Genomic DNA, 21859 nt, shown 5'->3' on the forward strand with positions numbered 1-21859 from the left:
AATGCAATCCATTGAACTGTTTCCTGAGGAGGAGAGCCTTTTTTTGGACAGTGAATATTGTGTTCGAGCTGAGAAATCTGGAGGAAAAGCCAATATGATGGAACTTTAGGTAAAAATGATATTTTTCTTTTGAAATGGAAATAGCCAAGAGAGGGCATGGATCACTGGAGCCTAAAAAGAAACATTAAAAGGAAAATGGAATTCTTCAGAACTCTAAATGCGAGTTTCATTCTGATAGTGGGAGGGATGGCATTTACTGAATGTCCCCTGAATGCAAAGTGCTGTAATAAGCACCTTTTTTTAATGGTATTTGTTAAGGGCGTACTATGTGCCAGACACTGTAAGCACTTGGGAAAGTACAACAGCGTGGCTCAGTGGAAAGAGCCCGGGCTTTGGAGTCAGAGGTCACGGGTTCAAATCCCGGCTCTGCCAATTGTCAGCTGGGTGACTTTGGGCAAGTCCCTTCACTTCTCTGTGCCTCAGTTACCTCATCTGTAAAATGGGGATGAAGACTGTGAGCCCCCCGAGGGACGACCTGATCACCTTGTAACCTCCCCAGCGCTTAGAACAGTGCTTTGCACATAGTAAGCGCTTAATAAATGCCATCATCATTACAACAGAAATATGGCTGTCCACCTAGAGCTTACACAGAAATACTAGAGATAACAACTTTATTTGTTAAGCACCTACTATGTGCCAAGCACTGTACTAAACACTGGGGTAGATACAAGGTAATCAGGTGAGACACAGTTCCCTGTCCCAAGCAGGGCGCACAGTCTCGCAGGGAGAGAGAACAGGCATTAAATCCCCATTCTACAGATGAGGAAACCGAGGCACAGAAAAGCTCAGTGATTTTCCCCGGGTCGCACAGCAGGCAAGTGGCGGATGCAGAATTAGAACCCAGGTCATCTGACTCCCAGGCCTGGGCTCTAGACACTAGGCTATGCTGCTTCTTGATGGACATTAAATATTTGCAATTATTTACGAATAAAGTGGTAAGTTTCTCGAGGGCAGGAAGCATGTACTATCCTATTTATTTTATTTTGTTGGTATGTTTGGTTCTCTTCTCTGTCTCCCCCTTTTAGACTGTAAGCCCACTGTTGGGTAGGGACTGTCTCTATGTGTTGCCAATTTGTACTTCCCAAGCGCTTAGTACAGTGCTCTGCACATAGTAAGCGCTCAATAAATACGATTGATTGATTGATTGATTGATGTATACTACCTCTTTTGTAACCTCCCTAGCTCTCAGCACAGAGCACTCTAAGCTCCTCGAGGATAGGGGTGATGCCTGCTAACTCAAATGTATTCTCCAAAGCACTTAGTACAGTTTTGTGCCCCCAGTGAGTGCTCAATAAATGTCAATGATTGACAGATTAGTTACACGCCAAACATCAATCAATTATATTTATCATTCCTCTTCAAACTTCTTGAGCGAGTTGTCTTCACCCTTTCTCTCAAGTTCCTCTCTTCCAATTTTCTCCTTGACCCCCTCCAATCTGGCTTCCCATCCCCTTCACCCCACAGAAACCCCCCTCTCAAAGGACACAAATGATCTCTTCTTGCCAAATTTACCGGCCTCTACTCCATCCTAATCCTCCGCTACCTTCGACACTGTCAACCACCTCCTTCTCCTGGAAACATTAATCCAACTTTGACATCAATCAATCAATCAATTGTATTTATTGAGCGCTTACTGTGTGCAGAGCACTGTACTAAGCACTTGGGAAGTACAAGTTGGCAACATCACTAACTCTGTCCTCACCTGATTCTCCTCCTATCACTCTGGCCGCTCATTCTCGGTCTCTTTCGCGGGCTCCTCCTCTGCCTCCCACCCCCTAACTGTGGGGGTCCCTCAAGGTTCAGTTCTAATTTCCATCTACACCCGCTCCTTTGGAGAGCTCATTTGCTTCTTCAACTACCACCTCTACGCAGATGATTCCCAAACCTCTATCTACAGGCCTGATCTCTCTCTGTCTCTGCAGTACTCGTTTTGTTTTATTGTCTGTCTCTCCCTTCTAGACTGTGAGCCCATTGTTGGGTAGGGATTGTCTCTATCTGTTGCTGAATTGTACTTTCCAAGTGCTTAGTACAGTGCTCTGTACACAGTAAGCACTCAATAAATACGATTGAATGAAGGAATTAATATTTCTTTCTGCCTTCAGGGCACCTCTACTCAAATGTCCCACCAACACCTCAAACTTAACATGTCTAAAACAGAAGTCCTTATCTTCCCACCCAAACCCTGCCCACCCCCTGACTTTCCCATCACTGTGGACGGCACCACCATCCTTCCTGTCACAGGCCTGTAAGCAGCGTGGCTCAGTGGAAAGAGCCCGGGCTTTGGAGTCAGAGGGCATGGGTTCAAATCCTGGCTCTGCCAATTGTCGGCTGTGTGACTTTGGGCAAGTCACTTCACTTCTCTGTGCCTCAGTTACCTCATCTGTAAAAATGGGGATTAAGACTGTGAGCCCCCCGTGGGACAACCTGATCACCTTGTAACCTCCTCAGCGCTTAGAACAGTGCTTTGCACATAGTAAGCACTTAATAAATGCCATTATTATTATTATTATTATTATCCTTGACTCCTCTCTCCCATTCAACCCCCATATGTCACTAAATCCTGCCAGTTCAATCTTCACAACATCACTATAATCCACCCTTTCTTCTCCGTTCAGACTGCTCCCTTGTTAATCCAAGCACTTATCCGCTCCCACCTTGATTAATGTATCTTCTAGACTGTGAGCCCGCTGTTGGGTAGGGACCGTCTCTATATGTTGCCAACTTCTACTTCCTAAGCGCTTAGTACAGTGCTCTGCACACAGTAAGCACTCAATAAATGCTATTGAATGAATGAATGAATCAGCCTCATCACTGACCTCCCAGCCTCCTGTCTCTCCCCATTCCCATCCATTATTCACTCTGCTGCCCGGCTCATTTTTCCACAGAAACTTTCAGGCCACGTTTCCCCACTCCTCAAGAACCTCCAGTGGTTGCCCATCCACCTCCACATGAAGCAGAAACTCCTTACTATTGGCTTTAAAACAATCACCTTGCCCCCTCCTACCTCACCTCTCTATTCTCCTACTGTAAAAACTTTGCTCCTCTATTGCTAAGCTTCTCACTTTCCCTCGATCTTTCCTATCTCGCCACTGACCTCACGCCCACATTCTGTCTCTGGCCTGAAACGCCCTCACTCCTTGTATCTGCAGACAATGACTCTCCCCTCCTTCAAAGCCTTATTTAAGGCCCATCTCCTCCAAGAGGCCTTCCCTGACTAAGCCCTGCTTTCTTCTCCCATTCCTTTCTGTGTTGCCCTGACTTCCTCCCTTTATTTTCCCTGCCTCCCATCCCCACAGCAGTTATGTACAGATCTGTAATTTTATTCGATTATATTAGTGTTTGCCTCCCCACTGCGATCCTGCAGTTCCCCCGATTTGCGGCCCACCGGGTGGCAAACCCCCGGCCGGTGTGACGCGGGTCTGATGAGGATGTGTGACGGCTGTGTGTCTTCTTTCCTGCAGATGTGGGAGGAGGCCATCGCTCTGGGCAAAGAACTGGCCGAGCAGTACGAAAATGAAATGTTCGACTATGAACAACTCAGCGAGTTGCTGGTGAGTTTTTGGTCCCTCCGCTGGACGCGGCCTCCTCCCTCAGGGCTCCCTGCCTCTTAGCCACATGTCGTCAGGGTCTGGGCAGGGGGTTAGCCAGCACCAACGGAAGGTTTCTGGCCTCAATCCTCTACCCCCTGCCTTTCCCTGGGGCTTGAGGGGCTGGGAGCCAGAGGACTGGGGTAAAGAAGCAGCGTGGCTCAGTGGAAACTTTGGAGTCAGAGGTCATGGGATCAAATCCCGCCTCTTCCAATGGTCAGCTGTGTGACTTTGGGCAAGTCACTTAACTTCTCTGGGCCTCAGTTTCCTCATCTGTAAAATGGGGATGAAGACTTTGAGCCCCCCGTGGGACAACCTGATCACCTTGTAACCTCCCCAGCGCTTAGAACAGTGCTTTGCACATAGTAAGCGCTTAATACATGCCATCATCATTATTATTATTATTGTTATTAGTCCGGGGTGACAGGTCACGAGATCACCTGCCCACCGGGCCCCGGACTGGCCTTTGGGGACTAGTAGTAGCAATGATATGATTTAGGCAGAGCTGACTCTGTGCAGAGCATTCTGCTGAGTCCTGGGGAAAGAAATCCCCTCAGATGGGGACAGGGCTGACCAGATACACCTAAGGAAAGGTGGGGCCAGGAAACTGAGGCCCACAGAACTGAGGTGACTTCTCTGAGGTCACGGAGCAGGAAAGTGATGGAGCTGGGTCTGCTAGGTCCAGGCTCTGTTAGGCTACGCTGGTTCTCGTGGCTCAGTGGAAAGAGCCCGGGCTTTGGAGACAGAGTTCATGGGTTCAAATCCCGGCTCCGCCACTTCTCAGCTGTGTGTCTTTGGGCAAGTTACTTCACTTCTCTGGGCCTCAGTTACCTCATCTGTAAAGCACTTAATAAATGCCATCATTATTATTCCCTTCCTTCCTCTCCCCTTCCTCCCCCTCCCCATCCCCCCGCCTTACCTCCTTCCCTTCCCCACAGCACCTGTATATATGTTTGTACGGATTTATTACTCTATTTATTTATTTTATTTGTACATATTTATTCTATTTATTTTATTTTGTTAACATGTTCTGTGTTGTTGTCTGTCTCCCCCTTCTAGACTGTGAGCTCGCTGTTGGGTAGGGACCGTCTCTATATGTTGCCAACATGTACTTCCCAAGCGTTTAGTACAGTGCTGTGCACACAATAAGCGCTCAATAAATACGATTAAATGAATGAATGAATGAATGAAATTTGAAAGGAAAAGACATCTCCTCCCAGACCCTCCAGGCTTCTCCTGGCTCCCTCCCGACTCCCATATGAAGCCGTGGGACCTGGTGGGTTTGGAGCCCTCTGTCTGCTCAGGGAAAGGCCTTGCCAGGGACAACGGGATCCAGGGGGATCCAGTGGGATCCAGTGTGACCAAAACTCAGGGTTCACAGAGCCGGGTCTTCGGTCGGCATTCTGGGACGGTTCCCTGAATGAACCCGGATCTGGGAACCAGGGGCCTGGGTTCTAATCTTAGCCCTGCCGATTGTCAGCAATGTGACTTTGGGCAAGCCAGTTTATTTCTCTGTTCCTCAGTTACAGAATCAGCGTGGCTTAGTGGCAAGAGCCCGGGCTTGGGCGTCAGAGGTCATGGGTTCTAATCCCGGCTCCACCACTTGTCAGCTGTGTGACTTTGGGCAAGTCACGTAACTTCTCTGTGCCTCAGTTTCCTCATTTGTAAAATGGGGATTAAGACTGTGAGCCCCACGCAGGACAGCCTGATAACCTTGTATCTCCCCCAGCTCTTAGAACAGTGCTTGGCACATAGTAAACGCTTAACAAGTACCATAATTATTATTATTATTACGTCATCATCATCTATAAAATGGGGATTAAGTCTGTGAGCTCCATGTGGGACTGGGACTGTGTCCTGCCTGATTAGCTTGTATCTACCCCAGTGCTTAGTACATTCATTCAATCATATTCATTGTGTGCTTACTGTGTGCAGAGCACTGTACTAAGTGCTTAGAAAGTACAATTCAGCAACAGATAGAGATAATCCCTACCCAACAAAAGGCTCACAGTCTCGAACGGGGAGACAGACAATAAAACAAGTAGACAGCTGTCAATAGCATCAAAATAGATAAATAGAATTATAGATATATACACTATATATATGGATATATACTACAGTTCTTGGCACTGTACCAAATAAATACCACAATTCTTCTTATTTTTATATGTAGGAAGGAAGATCCCCAACTTGGCACATACTTGGTGCTTAATAAATGGCATCATTGTATTGGGAAATGAGAACAGGGAATTTCCAGAGGAAATTAGCAAGTGAATACCCTGCATATCCTCCAACTGGACCGTGGAGAAGATCCCGAGAATGAATAATAATAATGATAATTGTGGTGTTTGTTAAGAGCTTATTGTGTGCCAAGAACTATACTAAACACTGAGGTAGTTACAAGATAATCACGTCCCACATGGGGCTCACAATCCAAGTAGGAGGGAGAACAGGTATTAATCTCCATTTTACAGAGAGGGAACTGAGGCCCAGAGAAGTGAAGTAACTTGCTCAAGGTCATACAGGATCCAGGATTAGAACCAAGGTCCTCTGGCTCCCAGGCCGGTGCTCTTTCCACTAGGCCACACTGCTTCCCCAAACCATCTATCGTATTTATGGAGCACTTACTGTGTGCAGAGTACTGTACTAAGCACTTGGGAGAGGGCAATATAACGAGAGTTGCTAGACACGTTCCCTGCCCACAAGGAGCTTACAGTCTTGTGAGGGAGGCAGACATTAAAGTAAAGAATGGTTATCTCAAGAGGAGTTTTCCTGCCTTCTCTCAAAATCCACCCCCTCCAACCGCGCCTCCAACCCCATCTCTTCCCACCTTATCAATACCCTTGTCCCCTCCCTTCTCTCCCTGACTGCCGTTTTCAGCTGTTCAGTCTCCAATAGCTTCTTCCCCACTGCTTTCAAGCATGTTCTTGTCTTCTCTATCCTAAAAAAACCCTCCTTTGACCCTCAAAGCTCCCTCCAGTTATCACCCCCATCTCCCACCTTCCATTCCTCTCCAAACCCTTTGAGTGAGTGTTCTACGCCCGCTGTCTCCACTTCCTCTCCTCCAAGTTTCTCCTTGACCCCCTCCAATCTGGCTTCCACCCCTTTCACTCCATGGAAACCGCTCTCTCAAAAGCCACCGGTGATCTCTTTTTTTGCCAAATCCATCGTAGTCTTTCTTGACCTCTCAGCTGCCCTGGACACTGTGGCCCACCCCCTTCTCCTGGAAACCTTATCCAACCTCGGCTTCACTGACACTGTCCTCTCCTGGCTCTCCTCGTAGCTCCTTGTCCATCTCTCTCACAGGCTCCTCCCCTGCCTCCCACCCCTTAACTGTGGGAGTCCCTCAAGGTTCAGTTCTGGGTCCCTTTCTAGTCTCCATCATCCACATCTGCTTCCTCCTATTTGCAATTTATTTTAGTATCTTCCTCTCTCTCAAGGCTTTAAGCTCCTTGAGGACAGGGACAGTGTCCATTAACTCTCCCAACGGCTAAATCCAGCATTCTGCACTTAGTAGACTGGAAGCTCCTTGAGGTCGGGGATTGTGTCTACTAACTCTGCTGTCCTTCCCCAAACCCTCAGTTCAGTGCTCTGCGCACAGTATATTAGAAGCTCCTTGAGGACGCTGATCGTATCTCCCCAATGCTAGGTGCAGTGTTCTACTCTCTTCATTCATTACCCTCCCCGCCAAGCCCCACATAATAATAATAATAATAATAATAATAATAATAATAATAATAATAGCATTTATTAAGCGCTTACTATGTGCATAGCACTGTTCTAAGCACTGGGGAGGTTACAAGGTGATCAGGTTGTCCCACAGGGGGCTCACAGTCTTAATCCCCATTTTACAGATGAGGGAACTGAGGCCCAGAGAAGTGAATTGACTTGCCCCAAGTCACACAGCTGACAATTGGCGGAGCAGGGATTTGAACCCATGACTTCTGACTCCAAAGCCCATGCTCTTTCCACTGAGCCACGCTGCTTCTCTATGTATATGTACATATATGTAATTTATGTATTCATTTAAATGTCTGTCTCCCCCTCTAGACTGTAAGCTCATTGTGGGCAGGGAATGTAGCTGTTTATTGTTATATTGTACTCTCCCAAGCACTTAGTACAGTGCTCTACACACTGTAAGCGCTCAGTAAATATGATTGGCTGACCGACTGATGGATAATAGATGCCCAGGCAATACGATCGATTGATGGATTCTGGATTGATCCTGTCCATATTTGCTCCACAGAAAAAGCAAGCCCAGTTTTACGAGAACATCGTCAAGGTGATCAGACCCAAGCCGGACTACTTTGCTGTTGGCTACTATGGCCAGGGCTTCCCGACTTTCCTGCGGGTGAGTGGTCGGGGCTGGGATGCCCCTGAGTGGGGAGCGGAGGGTGGGGGGGATGCCCTGCGGGGCACGGGGCCAGTGGCAAACTGTCACCTGTTTGGTAAATGCAAGGACGATTGACCAGAGCTTCCCAGGTTAACTCGAGTTTCATATCGGGGCTTTGATTCATTCATTCAATCGTATTTATTGAGCGCTTACTGTGTGCAGAGCACTGTACTAAGCTCTTGGGAAGTACAAGTTGGCAACATATAGAGATGGTCCCTACCCAACAGTGGGCTCACAGTCTAGAAGGGGGAGACAAAGAACAAAACAAAACATATTAACAAAATAAAATAAATAGAATAAATATGTACAAATAAAATAAATAAATAAATACAGTAATAGATACATACAAACATATATTCATATATACAGGTGCTGTGGGGAGGGGAAGGAGGTAAGGTGGGGGGGGATGGGGAGAGGGAGGAGGGGGAAGCAGTGTAGCCTAGTAGAAAGAACATGGGCCTGGGAATCTGGGGACCCGGGGGCCTAATCCCGGCACCTCCACTTTGCTGTGTGTGACCTTGGGCAAGTCACTTCACTGCTCTGAGTCTCAGTTACCTCATCTGTAAAATGGGGATCAAGACTGTGAGCCCCATGTGGGACATGGACTATGTCCAGCCTGATTACCTTGCATCTACCCCACCACTTAGAACTTAGAACAGTGCTTGGCACATAATAAACGCTTAACAAATGCCACAATTATTATTATTATCATAAGTGCTGTGGGGCTGGGAGGGGAATGAATGAGGGGAACGAGTCAGGATGACGCATTAGGGAATGGGAGAAGAGGAAAAGAGGATCTGGGCCTCAGCCCTGTGTCCTTTCTTTTGTTTGGCTCTGCTGTGCTTCCTCAGCGCAGAATAAATAGGAGAAAAAAATGTTTTGCTCAAAAGACTAGGCAGAGCAGAGAGGAGGAAGTCAATCCTTCAGACTGCCCAGACCTCTCTTCCAGTTAGTGAAAAGAACCATGTCTCACCTTCTCGGGTGCCAGTCTCCGCGGCTTGATGTTTCCTGAGCATTTCTTTAATCATGGAGTCAGTTGCAGGAAGGCTTGTCTTGCATTTCATCGCAGAAAAGAAACTGGGGTGTGTTTGTGGTTTGTCGGGGAGTGTGTAAACCCAAGGCACAAGGGAGGTGCGGAGAGTTGAATTGTTAAAACAGCATGGCCTGATGGAAGAAGGGCCCGGGGTGGGGAGACTGGAGCCCGGGTTCTACTCCCGGCTGTCCTATGTCCGGTGACCTCAGGACACTCACTTGACCTCTCTGGGCCTCAGTTTCCTCCTGTGTAACATGGGGATAATTACGCCTGCCTCATCCTCAGTAATGGTATTTTCCTGGGTGCCTGCCGAGTGCTAAGCACTGAACTGAGAGCTTGGGAAACACAACAGAAACAAGACATTCTATCTGCCCTAAAAGAAACGATGAAGCCTTAATCACTCAGTCATATGAAGTGCTTACTGTGTGGAGAGCACTGAACTAAGTGCCTGGGAGAGTACAATATCACAGACACATTCCCTTCCCACAACAAGCTGACAGTGTAGAGGGGGACACAGACATTGAGATAAATAGATAAATTACAGATATGTACATAAGTACTGCGGGGCTGGAAGAGGGGATGAATAAGGGAAGTAAGGGAGATGCAGAAGGTAGTGAGAGAAGAGGAAAGGCTGGGGGCTTAGTCAGGCAAGGCTTCTTGGACGAGATATGCCTTCAATAGAGCTTTGAAGACAGGGAGAGTCATTATCAGTCGAAAATGAAGAGGGAGGACATCCCAGGACAGGGGCAGGACATGGGCGAGAGGTTGGTGATGAGATAGGCAAGATGGAGAAATAGTGAGAAGGTTAGCATTAGAGCAGCAAAGTGTGCAGGCTGGGTTATAGCAGGAGAGTAGTGAGGTGAGGTAGGAGGGGCCAAGAGGATTGACTGCTTTAAATCAATCAATCAATAAATCGTGTTTATTAAGCAGAGTGCAGAGTGTGCAGAGTACTGTACTAAGCACTTGGGAAGTACAAGTTGGCAACATATAAAGACGGTCCCCACCCAACAGTGGGCTCACAGTTTAAAGCCAATGGTGAGGAGTTTCTGTTTGATGCAGAGATGGATGGGCAACCACTGGAGGTTCTTGAAGAGTGGGGAAATGTGGCCTGAATGTTTTTTTAGAAAAATGTTCCAGGCAGCAGAATAAAGTGTGGGCTAGAGAGGAGAGAGATAGGAGGCTGGGAGGTCATCGAGGAGGCGCGATAGGATAAGAGCAGTTGGGCGGTTGTTTGAGAAGTCAATTATTATTTATATTTTTTCCTGGAATTTGTTAAGCACTTTCTATGTGCCAGGCATTTTACTAAACCCTGGGGGAGATAAGAGGAAATCAGGTTGGACAGAGCCCACAGTCTAAATCCCCATTTTACAGACAAGGTAAGTAAGGCCCAGAGAAGCGAAGTGACTTGCCTTAAGTCCCGTTCCTAGACAAAGACGGTTGTGTCTTACATTCATCATCCTATTTCTGTTGTTGGATACAAATTTATTTTCTCCCCGCCTGTTTCATGCTTTGCAGGGAGATTAGAAATAAGATTAAACTACAGAATTTTTCTCGTAAGGCTTTAATAGGCATATGCCTTCTCATAGCTTTCTTCTGTCATGGAGCATCGTAAACACTTTCATATCAGGGTCCGACACATTAAATCGTGTTTGCAGCGTTCCTAACTGGCTTAACTCTGTTCAGACTCAAAGATGATGCTACTGCACATTTATCTTTGCAATTTAAAGTGAATTTTGTCCGGTTTGTGGGGTCACACTGGGGCCACAGGCAAGTGATGAGAGCCAAGATAATAATAATAATGACATTTGTTAAGCACTTACTGTGTGCCAAGCACTGGTCTAAATGCTATCAGGTTGGACGCAGTCCCTGTCCCATGTGGGGCTCACAGTCTTAATCCCCGTTTTGCTGATGAAGTGACTGAGGCCCAGAGAAGTGAAGTGACTTTGCCCAAGGTCACACAGCAGATAAGTGGTTGTGCCACGATTAGGAGCTGGGGGAGTCAGGCCTGGGCTTTATCCTCTGTACCATGCGGCTTTCCACATGAAAAGCAAGAATGACGGGGATTAAATGATTGCTGGTGGTTTGGGGAAACTCCATGTTCGTGTCCACAGGCACACCCTCCCAGGGGTGGCCCCATGATGGGTGGACTGGACCTCATTCATTCATTCATTCATTCATTCAATCGTGTTTATTCAGTGCTTCCTGTGTGCGGAGCACTGTACTAAGCGCTTGGGAAGTACAAGTTGGCAACATATAGAGACGGTCCCTACCCGCCAACGGGCTCACAGTCTAGAAGCGGGAGACAACCAAACAAAACATGTAGACAGGTGTCAAAATCGTCAGAAGAAATAAAATTAAAGCTATATGCACTTCCAGCCTCTCTCAGCCCCAGCGCTCTTCCCCGACCCGAGAGTCATTCATTCATTCAATTGTATTTATTAAGCACTTACTATATTATATTACTATATTAAGCACTTACCAGAGAAGCAGCGTGGCTCCGTGGAAAGAGCACGGACTTTGGAGTCAGAGGTCATGGATTCAAATCCTGACTCTGCCACTTGTCAGCTGGGTGACTTTGGGCAAGTCACTTCACTTCTCTGGGCCTCAGTTACCTCATCTGGAAAATGGGGACGAAGACTGTGAGCCCCCGTGGGACAACCTGATCACCTTGTATCCCCCCAGCGCTTAGAACAGTGCCTTGTATATAGTAAGCGCTTAATAAATGCCATTATTATTATTATTATATGCAAAGCCCAGGACTAAGAGCTTAGGAGAGGACAATAGAACAACAAACAGCCTGACATAGTGGGAAACAACCTGGCATAGTGGATAATAACATAATGATAATGATGGCATTTGTTGAGCACTTACAATGTGCCAAGCACTATTCTAAGTGCTGGGGGGGATACAAGGCAATCAAGTTGTCCCACATGGGGCTCACAGTCTTAATTCCCATTTTAAAGATGAGGGAACTGAGGCCCAGAGAAGTGAAGTGACTTGCCCGAAGTCACACAGTTGACAAGTGGCTGAGCTGGGATTAGAACCCATGACCTCTGACTCCCAAGCCCGGGCTCTTTCCACTGAGCCACGCTGCTTCTCTAGAACACAGGCCTGGGGAGTCACAAGGTTATGGGTTCTAGTCCCGGCTCAGCCATTAATCTGCTGTGTGGCCTCAGGCAGGTCACTTTACTTCTTTGTGCCTCAGTTACCTCATCTGTAAAATGGGGATTGAGCCTGTGAGCCTCTCATGGGACAGGGACTGTGTCCAACCCGATTTGCTTGTACCTACCCTAGTGCTTAGTACAGTGCACGGCACATAGTAAGTGCTAAATAAATACCATAATTATGATGGTATTAAGAGAAGCAGCATGGCTCAGTGGAAAGAGCCCGGGTTTGGAAGTCAGAGGTCATGGGTTCTAATCCCGGCTCTGCCACTTGTCAGCTGTGTGACTTTGGGCAAGTCACTTCACTCTTCTGGGCCTCAGTTCCCTCATCTGTAAAATGGGAATTAAGACTGTGAGCCCCATGTGGGACAACCTGATCACCTTGTAGACCCCCCAGCACTTAGAACAGTGCTTGGCACATAGTAAGTTCTTACCAAGTACCATTTTTTTTTTATGGCATTTATTAATCGCTTGCTATGTGCTTTGCACATAGGAGGAAGGAGGAGGAGAAGGGAGAGGAGGTGGAGATAAAGAGGACAAGAAGAGGGAGGACAAGGAGGGAAAGGAAAGGGAGGAGGAGGAGGAAGAGGAAGAGGACAAGAAAGGGGAGGAGGAAGAGGAAGAGTAGGGGAGGATGCGGAGGACAAGGAGGAAGAGGGAGGAGGAGCAGGAGGATGAGGAGGTGGAGGAGAAAGAAGAAGACAGAGAAACTTTGAACCCTCCCCAATGTCTCCGTGTCCAGGGAAAAGTGTTCATTTATCGCGGGAAGGAATACGAGCGGCGGGAAGATTTCGAGGCCAGGCTGCTGACCCAGTTTCCGAACGCGGAGAAGATGAAGACGACGGCCCCTCCCGGCGACGATATTAAAAACTCGTCTGGGCAGTGTATCCTTTCCCGGTCCAGACACCCTCCAGGGGAAGGCAGGGAGGCTGAGGGCGCTGGCGTGGGAGAGGGAAGAGAAAACATTTGGGGGGAGATGCTGGGTTTTTCCTTAGCGCCGTCAACCCGCCCACCAGACATCCAGTGCTTTACCGTGAAGCCCAAACTCGACCTGCCCCCAAAGTTTCACCGGCCGGTTACGGAGCAGATCGTGAGGTGAGCCGGCCCTTCTCCCTGCTGAATGACTGCCCACTGGGCTCTCAATCCATCTATGTATGGGGAGCAGCATGGCCTAGTGGATAGAGCACAGGCTTGGGAGTCAGAAGGACCCGGGTTCTAATCCTGGCTCCGCCACGTGTCTGCTGTGTGACCTTGGGCAAGTCACTTCACTTCCCTGGGCCTCCGTTCCCTCATCTGTAAAATGGGGATTAAGATTAGGAGAAGCAGCGTGGCTCAGCGGAAAGAGCCCGGGCTTTGGAGACAGAGGTCATGGGTTCAAATCCCGGCTCTGCCAATTGTCTGCTGTGTGACTTTGGGCAAGTCACTTCACGTCTCTGGGCCTCAGTTCCCTCATCTGTAAAATGGGGAGGAAGACTGTGAGCCCCCCGTGGGACAACCTGATCACCTTGTAACCTTCCCAGAGCTTAGAACAGTGCTTTGCACATAGTAAGCGCTTAATAAATGTCATTTTTTTTAAAAAAAGACTGTGAGCCCCATGTGGGACAGGTACTGTATGCAACCTAATTATCTTATGTCTACCCCAGTGCTTAGTACAGTGCCTGGCACATAGTAAGTGCTTAACAATTTTCACTTATTATTATTGTTATTATTACTAAGTGTTTACTGTTTGCAGAGCACTGTACTAAGTGCTTGGAAGAGAGCAATACAACAAGAGAGGGTAGACCCATTCCCTGCCCACCAGGAGCTTCCAAGCTAGAGGGAATTCCTCCCAGAGACCTCCTCCTTATCTGGGAATTTCCCTTTTCACCCACCCAAGATATCTTGTCCGCCTATCTCCAGAGTGGCTGCCATTTCTCATGCTCTTGGGCCTTTGGAAAAATTTCCACATTCCCCTTTTTCCTCCGCAGTTTCTACCGAGTGAACGAGGTCCAGAGATTTGAATATTCCCGACCTGTCCGAAGAGGAGAGAAAAACCCAGATAATGAATTTGCGGTAAGAACGTGGGCGAGTCTTATGAATCAACCAATCAATCGTGTTTATTGAGCGCTTGCTGTGTGCAGAGCTCTGCACTACTACTATTAATAACTGTGGCATTTGTTAAGAGCCTACTATGTGCCATGCACTGTACTAAGCACTGAGGTGGACACAAGCAATCGGGTTGGACACAGTCCCTGCCCCCCATGGGGCTCACAGTCTCAAACCCCAGTTTACAGATGAGGTAACCGAGGCGCAGAGAAGCGAAGTGACTCACCCAAGATCACACAGCAGACGAGTGGCGAAGTCGAAATTAGAACCCATGACTGCATGGCTCAGTGGAAAGAGCCCGGGCTTTGGAGTCAGAGGTCATGGGTTCAAATCCTGGCTCCTCCAATTGTCAGCTGTGTGGCTTTGGACAAGTCACTTAACTTCTCTGGGCCTCAGTTCCCTCATCTGTAAAATGGGGATTAAGACTGTGAGCCCTCCATGGGACAACCTGATCACCTTTTCCAGTGCTTAGAACAGTGCTTTGCACATAGTAAGCGCTTAATAAATGCTATCATTATTATTATTATTATTATATAAGATAATCAGTTAGGACACAGGCCCTGTCACATAACCCTAACCCTGTCCCTGTCCCGGAGAAGCAGCATGTCTCAGTGGAAAGAGCCCGGGCTTTGGAGTCAGAGGTCATGGGTTCAAGTCCCAGCTCTGCCAGTTGTCAGCTGTGTGACTTTGGGCAAGTCACTTCACTTCTCTGGGCCTCAGTTCCCTCATCTGAAAAATGGGGATTAAGACTGTGAGCCCCCCCGTGGGACAACCTGATCACCTTGTAACCTCCCCAGCACTTAGAACAGTGCTTTGCACATAGTAAGAGCTTAATAAATGCCATTATTATTATTATTATTATTACATAGGCTCATGGTCAAAGTCTGAAGGAGTTTACTGAGCCCTACTGGCAGGAATGAAAATGCCAATGATAGAAATTGGGTCTTCGGAATGCCAGATATAATAATAATAATAATGATGGCATTTATTAAGTGCTCACTATGTGCAAAGCACTGTTCTAAGTGCTGGGGAGGTTACAAGGTGATCAGGTTGTCCCACGGGGGGCTCGCAGTCTTCATCCCCATTTTACAAATGAGGTCACTGAGGCCCAGAGAAGTTAAGTGACTTTCCCAAAGTCACACAGCTGACAATTGGCAGAGCCAGGATTTGAACCCATGACCCCTGACTCCAAAGCCCGGGCTCTTTTCACTGAGCCACACTGCCGGTGACTTCTTCAAGGTCTCACAGCGGAGGAGTGGCAGAGCGGGATTTAGGATCCAGGTCTCCTGATTTCCAGTCCTCTGCCCTTTCCACTGGAGGCTTGGATTCGGAGAACAGAAAATGGATTTTCCAGTGAAAATGTTTGGGAAGATGAACCGTTGGGTTGGGGCTGGGCCGAAGGGACATTTGGTGCCCCCCGTCACAGGGGCTCAGTGGCAAGTCTGTCAATCAACTGATTGATTATGAGTGACTACTGTGTGCAAAGCACTGCACTAAGTTGCTTTTTTTAATTTAATGGTATTTTTAGGCGCTTACTTTATGCACTGTACTAAGCACAGGGGTAGATACAAGCAGCGTGGCTCCGTGGAAAGAGGCCAGGCTTGGGAGTCAGAGGTCATGGGTTCTAATCCTGGCTCCGCCACTTGTCAGCTGTGTGACTTGGGGCAAGTCACTTAGCTTCTCTGTGCCTCAGGGACCTCATCTGTAGAATGGGGATTAAGACTGTGAGCCCCACGTGGGATAATGTGATCACCTTGTATCCCCCCCCCAGCACTTAGAACAGTGCTTGGCATATATTAAGCGCTTAACAAATACCATTATTATTATTATTATAATCAGGTTGGACACAGTCCATGTCCCACATGGGGCTCAGAGTCTTAATCCCCATTTTACTGATGAGGGAACTGAGGCACAGAGAAGTGACTTGCCTAAGGTCATACAGCAGACACGTGGCAGAGCCAAGATTAGAACCCAGGTCCTTCTGACTCCTAGGCCTGTTATCTAACCACTAGACCACACTAGTTGGAGGCATACAATATAGCCTGTAGCCACAATCCCTGCCCTCAAAGAATTTACAGCCTACTGAGTGCTTAGGAGAGTGAAGCAGTGGGAAGAGCACGGGCTTTGGAGTCAGAGGTCATGGGTTCGAATGCCGCCTCTGCCACAAGTCTGCTGTGTGACCTTGGGCAAGTCACTTAACTTCTCTGAGCCTCAGTTACCTCATCTGTAAAAATGGGGATTAAGACTGTGAGCCCATGTGGGACAACTTGATCACATTGTATCCCCCCAGCGCTTAGAACAGTGCTTTGCACATAGTAAGCGCTTAACAAATGCCATCATTATTATATGACCCTTGTACTCAATAAGCTTCCAGTCTACTGGGCGCAGAGCACTGTACTAAGTGCTTAGGAGAGCGCAGTAAACATGGGAAACATTTTGTTGTCTGTCTCCCCACTTCTAGACTGTGAGCCCATTGTTGGGTAGGGATCGCCTCTATCTGTTGCCAAATTGTACTTTCCAAGTGCTCAGTACAGTGCTCTGCACACAGTAAGCGCTCAATAAGTACAATTGAATGATTGAATGAATGAACCCTATCTTCAAGGAACTTTCAGTCCAGTGGCAGAATTAATGGCTCCATGCACTAGGGCATTAATAATAATAATAATGGTGGTATTTGTTAAGTGCTTACTATGTGCCAAGCACTGTTCTAAGCACTGGGGGAGATGCAAGGTGATCAAGGTTGTCCCACGTGGGGCTCACAGTCTTAGTCCCCATTTTACAGATGAGGGAACTGAGGCCCAGAGAAGTTAAGTGACTTGCCCAAGGTCACACAGCTGGCAAGTGGCGGAGCCGGGAATCGAGCCCATGACCTCTGACTCCCAAGCCCGTGCTCTTTCCACGGAGCCACACTGCTTCTCCAGTCATTAGTCTTTAGTCATTAGAAGCGGCGTGGCTCAGTGGAAAGAGCCCAGGCTTTGGAGTCAGAGGTCATGGGTTCAAATTCTGCCACTAGTCAGCTGTGTGACTTTGGGCAAGTCACCTCACTTCTCTGGGCCTCGGTGACCTCATCTGTAAAATGGGGATGAAGACTGTGAGCCCCCCGTGGGACAACCTGATCACCTCGTAACCTCCTCAGTGCTTAGAGCAGTGCATTGCACATAGTAAGCGCTTAATAAATGCCATCATCGTCATTAGTCTGTGCCTTGTCATCCCTCTCTCCGACCTGCGCCTGACCCCTCCCGGGTTTTGCGGGGGGCTTTTCCTGGGGGGGGGCGGGTCTGTGCTGGTTAGACCAGGCGTGACTTAAATCTCCCACAGTTGGGTCCGTCCCCGCATTTTTGAATCGGAGAGTAAAAGCCGTTAAGTGGAACAATTCTCAGTCCAGAGAGTGTTGTCATTTCAAAGAGCTCAGTGCTCCATTTCACGACGGCCTCCCTCCGATTGCACAGTTCAAAGATATAAGGGGTGCAATTAAGAAAATCTCAGTGCAATTTAGAGAAGCGCCGTCTGAGCGTCAAAGAGCAGCCGGAGTCAAGATTCTTCAGTTATTCTTAGTTCTGCCTCTGATTAGTCCTCAGCGATGTCCTTAACTCCATTGTTCCTTTTCCTTCCTCGTTCGGGGAGATAAAAACGGAGAAACACCGTGCCTTAGTGACTAGGGCGCGGGCCTGGGAATGAGAAAAACCTGGTTTCCGATCCCAGCTCTGCCACTTGTCGGCTCTGTGACCTCGAGCGAGTCACTTCCCTTCTCCGTGCCTCAGTGACCTCATCTGTAAAATGAGGATTAAGACTTAATAATAATAATAATAATGATGATGATGGCATTTGTTAAGCGCTTACTATGTGCAGAGCACTGTTCTAAGCGCTGGGGGTGGATACAAGGTGGATACAAGACTTGTGAGTCCCACGTGGGACAGGGACTGCCCAGAATGAGCTTAGTAATGATAACAATAATAATGATAATAATGACATTTATTAAGTGCTTACTATGTGCAAAGCACTGTTCTAAGCTCTGGGGAGGTTACAACGTGATCAGGTTGTCCCACGGGGGGCTCACAGTCTTCATCCCCACTTTACAGATGAGGGAACTGAGGCACAGAGAAGTGAAGTGACTTGCCCAAAATCACACAGGTGACAATTGGTGGAGCTGGAATTTGAACCCATGACCTCTGACTCCAAAGCCCATGCTCTTTCCACTGAGCCACGCTGCTTCTGTAAAAATAATTCTTCTCTTATAATTCTTCTCTGTACTTCCCAAGCACTTAGTACAGTGCTCTGCACACAGTAAGTGCTCAATAAATACGACTGATTGATTGATTGATTCTCTTATAATTCTTCTTCTTCTAATAATAATTCTTCTCAATAATAATTATGGTATTGGTTAAGCACTTACTATGTGCCAGGCACTGTACTAAGCGCTGTGGTGGAGACAAGCAAATTGGGTTGGACGCAGTCCCTGTCCCACGTGGGGCTCACAGTCTCAATCCCCATTTTACTGATGAGGGAACTGGGGCCCAGAGAAGTGAAGTGACTTGCCCAAGGTCTCACAGCAGACAAGCGGCAGAGCCGGGATTCAAACCCGTGACCTTCTAACTCCCGGGCGCGAGTTCTACCCACTATGCCATGCTGCTTCTCATGGTGGCTTCTCTTAGAGGGAGAGGGAAAGATGTAGATCTTTCTAATTAGTAGATACGTTCCCTGCCTATAATGGGCTCAGAGGATTGAGCCTTGAAGGAAGAAGGGTCCCTTGGAAGAGTTTCCGGCCCCTGCCAATCAATCAATCAATCAATCAATCAATCGTATTTATTGAGCGCTTCCTGTGTGCAGAGCACTGTACTACACGCTTGGGAAGTACAAGTTGGCAACATATAGAGTCAGTCCCTACCCAACAGAGGGCTCACAGTCTAGAAGGGGGAGACCGAGAACAAAACCAAACATATTAACAAAATAAAATAGAATAGATATGTACAAGTAAAATAAATAGAGTAATAAATATGTACATCATCATCATCATCATCAATCATATTTATTGAGCGCTTTCTATGTGCAGAGCACTGTACTAAGCGCATGGGAAGTACAAATTGACAACATAAAGAGACAGTCTCTACCCAACAGTGGGCTCACAGTCTAAAAGGGGGAGACAGAGAACAAAACCAAAGATACTAACAAAATAAAATAAATAGAATAGATATGTACAAATAAAATAAATAAATAAATAGAGTAAAAAAATATGTACAAGCATATATACATATATACAGGTGCTGTGGGGAAGGGAGGGAGGTAAGATGGGATGGAGAGGGAGAGGAGGGGGAGAGGAAGGAGGGGCTGAGTGTGGGAAGGCCTTCTGGAGGAGGTGAGCTCTCAGTAGGGCCTTGAAGGGAGGAAGAGAGCGAGTTTGGTGGATGGGCAGAGGGAGGGCATTCCGGGCCAAGGGGAGGACGTGGGCCGGGGGTCGACGGTGGGACAGGCGAGAACGAGGCACGGGGAGGAGATTAGCGGCAGAGGAGTGGAGGGTGCGGGCTGGGCTGGAGAAGGAGAGACAAACTGCGTTTCCCCTCACCTTGTCCATGCAGGCGATGATGGAAGGAACCACTGTAGAAGCAGCGTGGCTCAGTGGAAAGAGCCCGGGCTTTGGAGTCAGAGGTCATGGGTTCAAATCCCGGCTCCGCCAACTGTCAGCTGTGTGACTTTGGGCAAGTCACTTCACTTCTCTGGGCCTCAGTTCCTTCATCTGTAAAATGGGGATGAAGACTGTGAGCCCCCCGTGGGACAACCTGATCACCTTGTTACCTCCCCAGCGCTTAGAACTGAGCCCCCTCCTCCCAGACTGAGCCCCCTTCTTCCTCTCCCCCTCCTTCCCCTCCCCATCCCCCCCGGGTTACCTCCTTCCCCTCCCCACAGCACTTGTATATACGTATATATGTTTGTATACTCTATTTTATTTGTACATATTTATTGTATTTATTTTATTTTCTTAATATGTTTTGTTTTGTTGTCTGTCTCCCCCTTCTAGACTGTGAGCCCGCTGTTGGGTAGGGACCGTCTCTAGATGTTGCCAACTTGTACTTCCCAAGCGCTTAGTACAGTGCTCTGCACACAGTAATCGCTCAATAAATAAGATTGAATGAATGAATGAATGAACAGTGCTCTGCACATAGTAAGCACTTAATAAATGCCATTATTATTATTATTATTATTATTATTATTATTATTATTATTATTCTTGATGACTCAATGGAGAATTCATTCATTCATTCCGTACATGCAACCGTGTTTATTAAACACTACTTCATTGGGAAGCAGCATGGCCTGGTGGAGAGAACACAGAGCTGGAAGTCAGAAGGACCTGGGTTCTAATTCCTACTCTGCCACTTTCATTCATTCATTCAATCATATATATTGAGCGCTTACAGTGTGCAGAGCACCGGACTAAGCGCTTGGGAAGTACAAGTTGGTGACATATAGAGACACGAGAAGCAGCGTGGCTCAGTGGAAAGAGCCCGGGCTTTGGAGTCAGAGGTCATGGGTTCGAATCCCGGCTCCACCAATTGTCAGCTGTGTGACTTTGGGCAAGTCACTTAACTTCTCTGAGCCTCAGTTCCCTCATCTGTAAAATGGGGATTAAGACTGTGAGCCTCACGTGGAACAACCTGATGACCTTGTATCTACCCCAGTGCTTAGAGCAGTGCTTGGCACATCGTAAGCGCATAACAAATACCATCATTATTATTATTATTGCAGTTACTCCAGCACTTAGTACAGTGCTTGGCAATTAGTAAGCACTTGACAAATACCACAATAATTGTCTATGTCTCTAGGTTTGGGGGTGCGGGAGGGTGGATCACAATCGAAGAGACGCTATCCATCTGCAGATGAGCGTGTTTATGTTTCATTTCCAGAACATGTGGATTGAGAGAACCATTTACACCACGGCCTACAAATTCCCCGGGATCTTACGATGGTTTGAAGTCAAAACAGTTTTCATGGTAAGAATGCCTTACAATCCCACCGTTAACTTCTGTGGTTACACAACTTTACGCACCTAGGCAGCTCTTTCTTACCTGAAGAGTACCGTTCCCACAAATCATTCTGTCACTGGGAGGTATTTATCGAGTGCCTGCTCTGTGCAAATTCATTCACTCATTCGATCGCATTTATTGAGAGCTTACTGTGTGCAGAGCACTGTACTAAGCTCTTGGAAAGTACAATTGAGCTACAAATGGAGACAGTCCCTACCCAACAGTGGGCTTACGGTCTAGAAATTGCAGTTCTAAACTCTGGCTTTCTAAAACATCATGCTGCTCACATCCACCTCCCCCACCACTGGTCACTCCTTCCTCTCCGCATCAAACAGAAACCTTTGACTCCAAGGCACTCCACTGGCACTCTTCCTCCTCTCTTCAATCAATCAATCAATCAACCAATCAATCAATCATATTTATTGAGCGCTTACTGTGTGCAGAGCACTGTACTAAGCGCTTGGGAAGTACAAGTTGGCAACATATAGAGACAGTCCCTACCCAACAGTGGGCTCTTC

The 21859-nt window shown here is 47.5% G+C and overlaps 1 protein-coding gene across 3 annotated transcripts in view; it reads left to right on the forward strand.

Moving 5' to 3' along the window:
- DOCK1 (dedicator of cytokinesis 1) overlaps nucleotides 1-21859 on the forward strand; it is a 552732-nt gene that overhangs the window by 467744 nt on the left and 63129 nt on the right. For all 3 annotated transcript variants that reach the window (XM_038743481.1, XM_038743482.1, XM_038743483.1), the window contains exons 39-44: nucleotides 3522-3611; nucleotides 7894-7998; nucleotides 12980-13121; nucleotides 13254-13332; nucleotides 14205-14289; nucleotides 21222-21308. In XM_038743481.1, the coding sequence (XP_038599409.1) occupies nucleotides 3522-3611; nucleotides 7894-7998; nucleotides 12980-13121; nucleotides 13254-13332; nucleotides 14205-14289; nucleotides 21222-21308 (588 nt within the window). The remainder of the gene's footprint in view (nucleotides 1-3521; nucleotides 3612-7893; nucleotides 7999-12979; nucleotides 13122-13253; nucleotides 13333-14204; nucleotides 14290-21221; nucleotides 21309-21859) is intronic.

Source organism: Tachyglossus aculeatus, chromosome 3, assembly GCF_015852505.1.
Source record: "Tachyglossus aculeatus isolate mTacAcu1 chromosome 3, mTacAcu1.pri, whole genome shotgun sequence".
NCBI classification, from domain to species: Eukaryota; Metazoa; Chordata; class Mammalia; order Monotremata; family Tachyglossidae; genus Tachyglossus; species Tachyglossus aculeatus.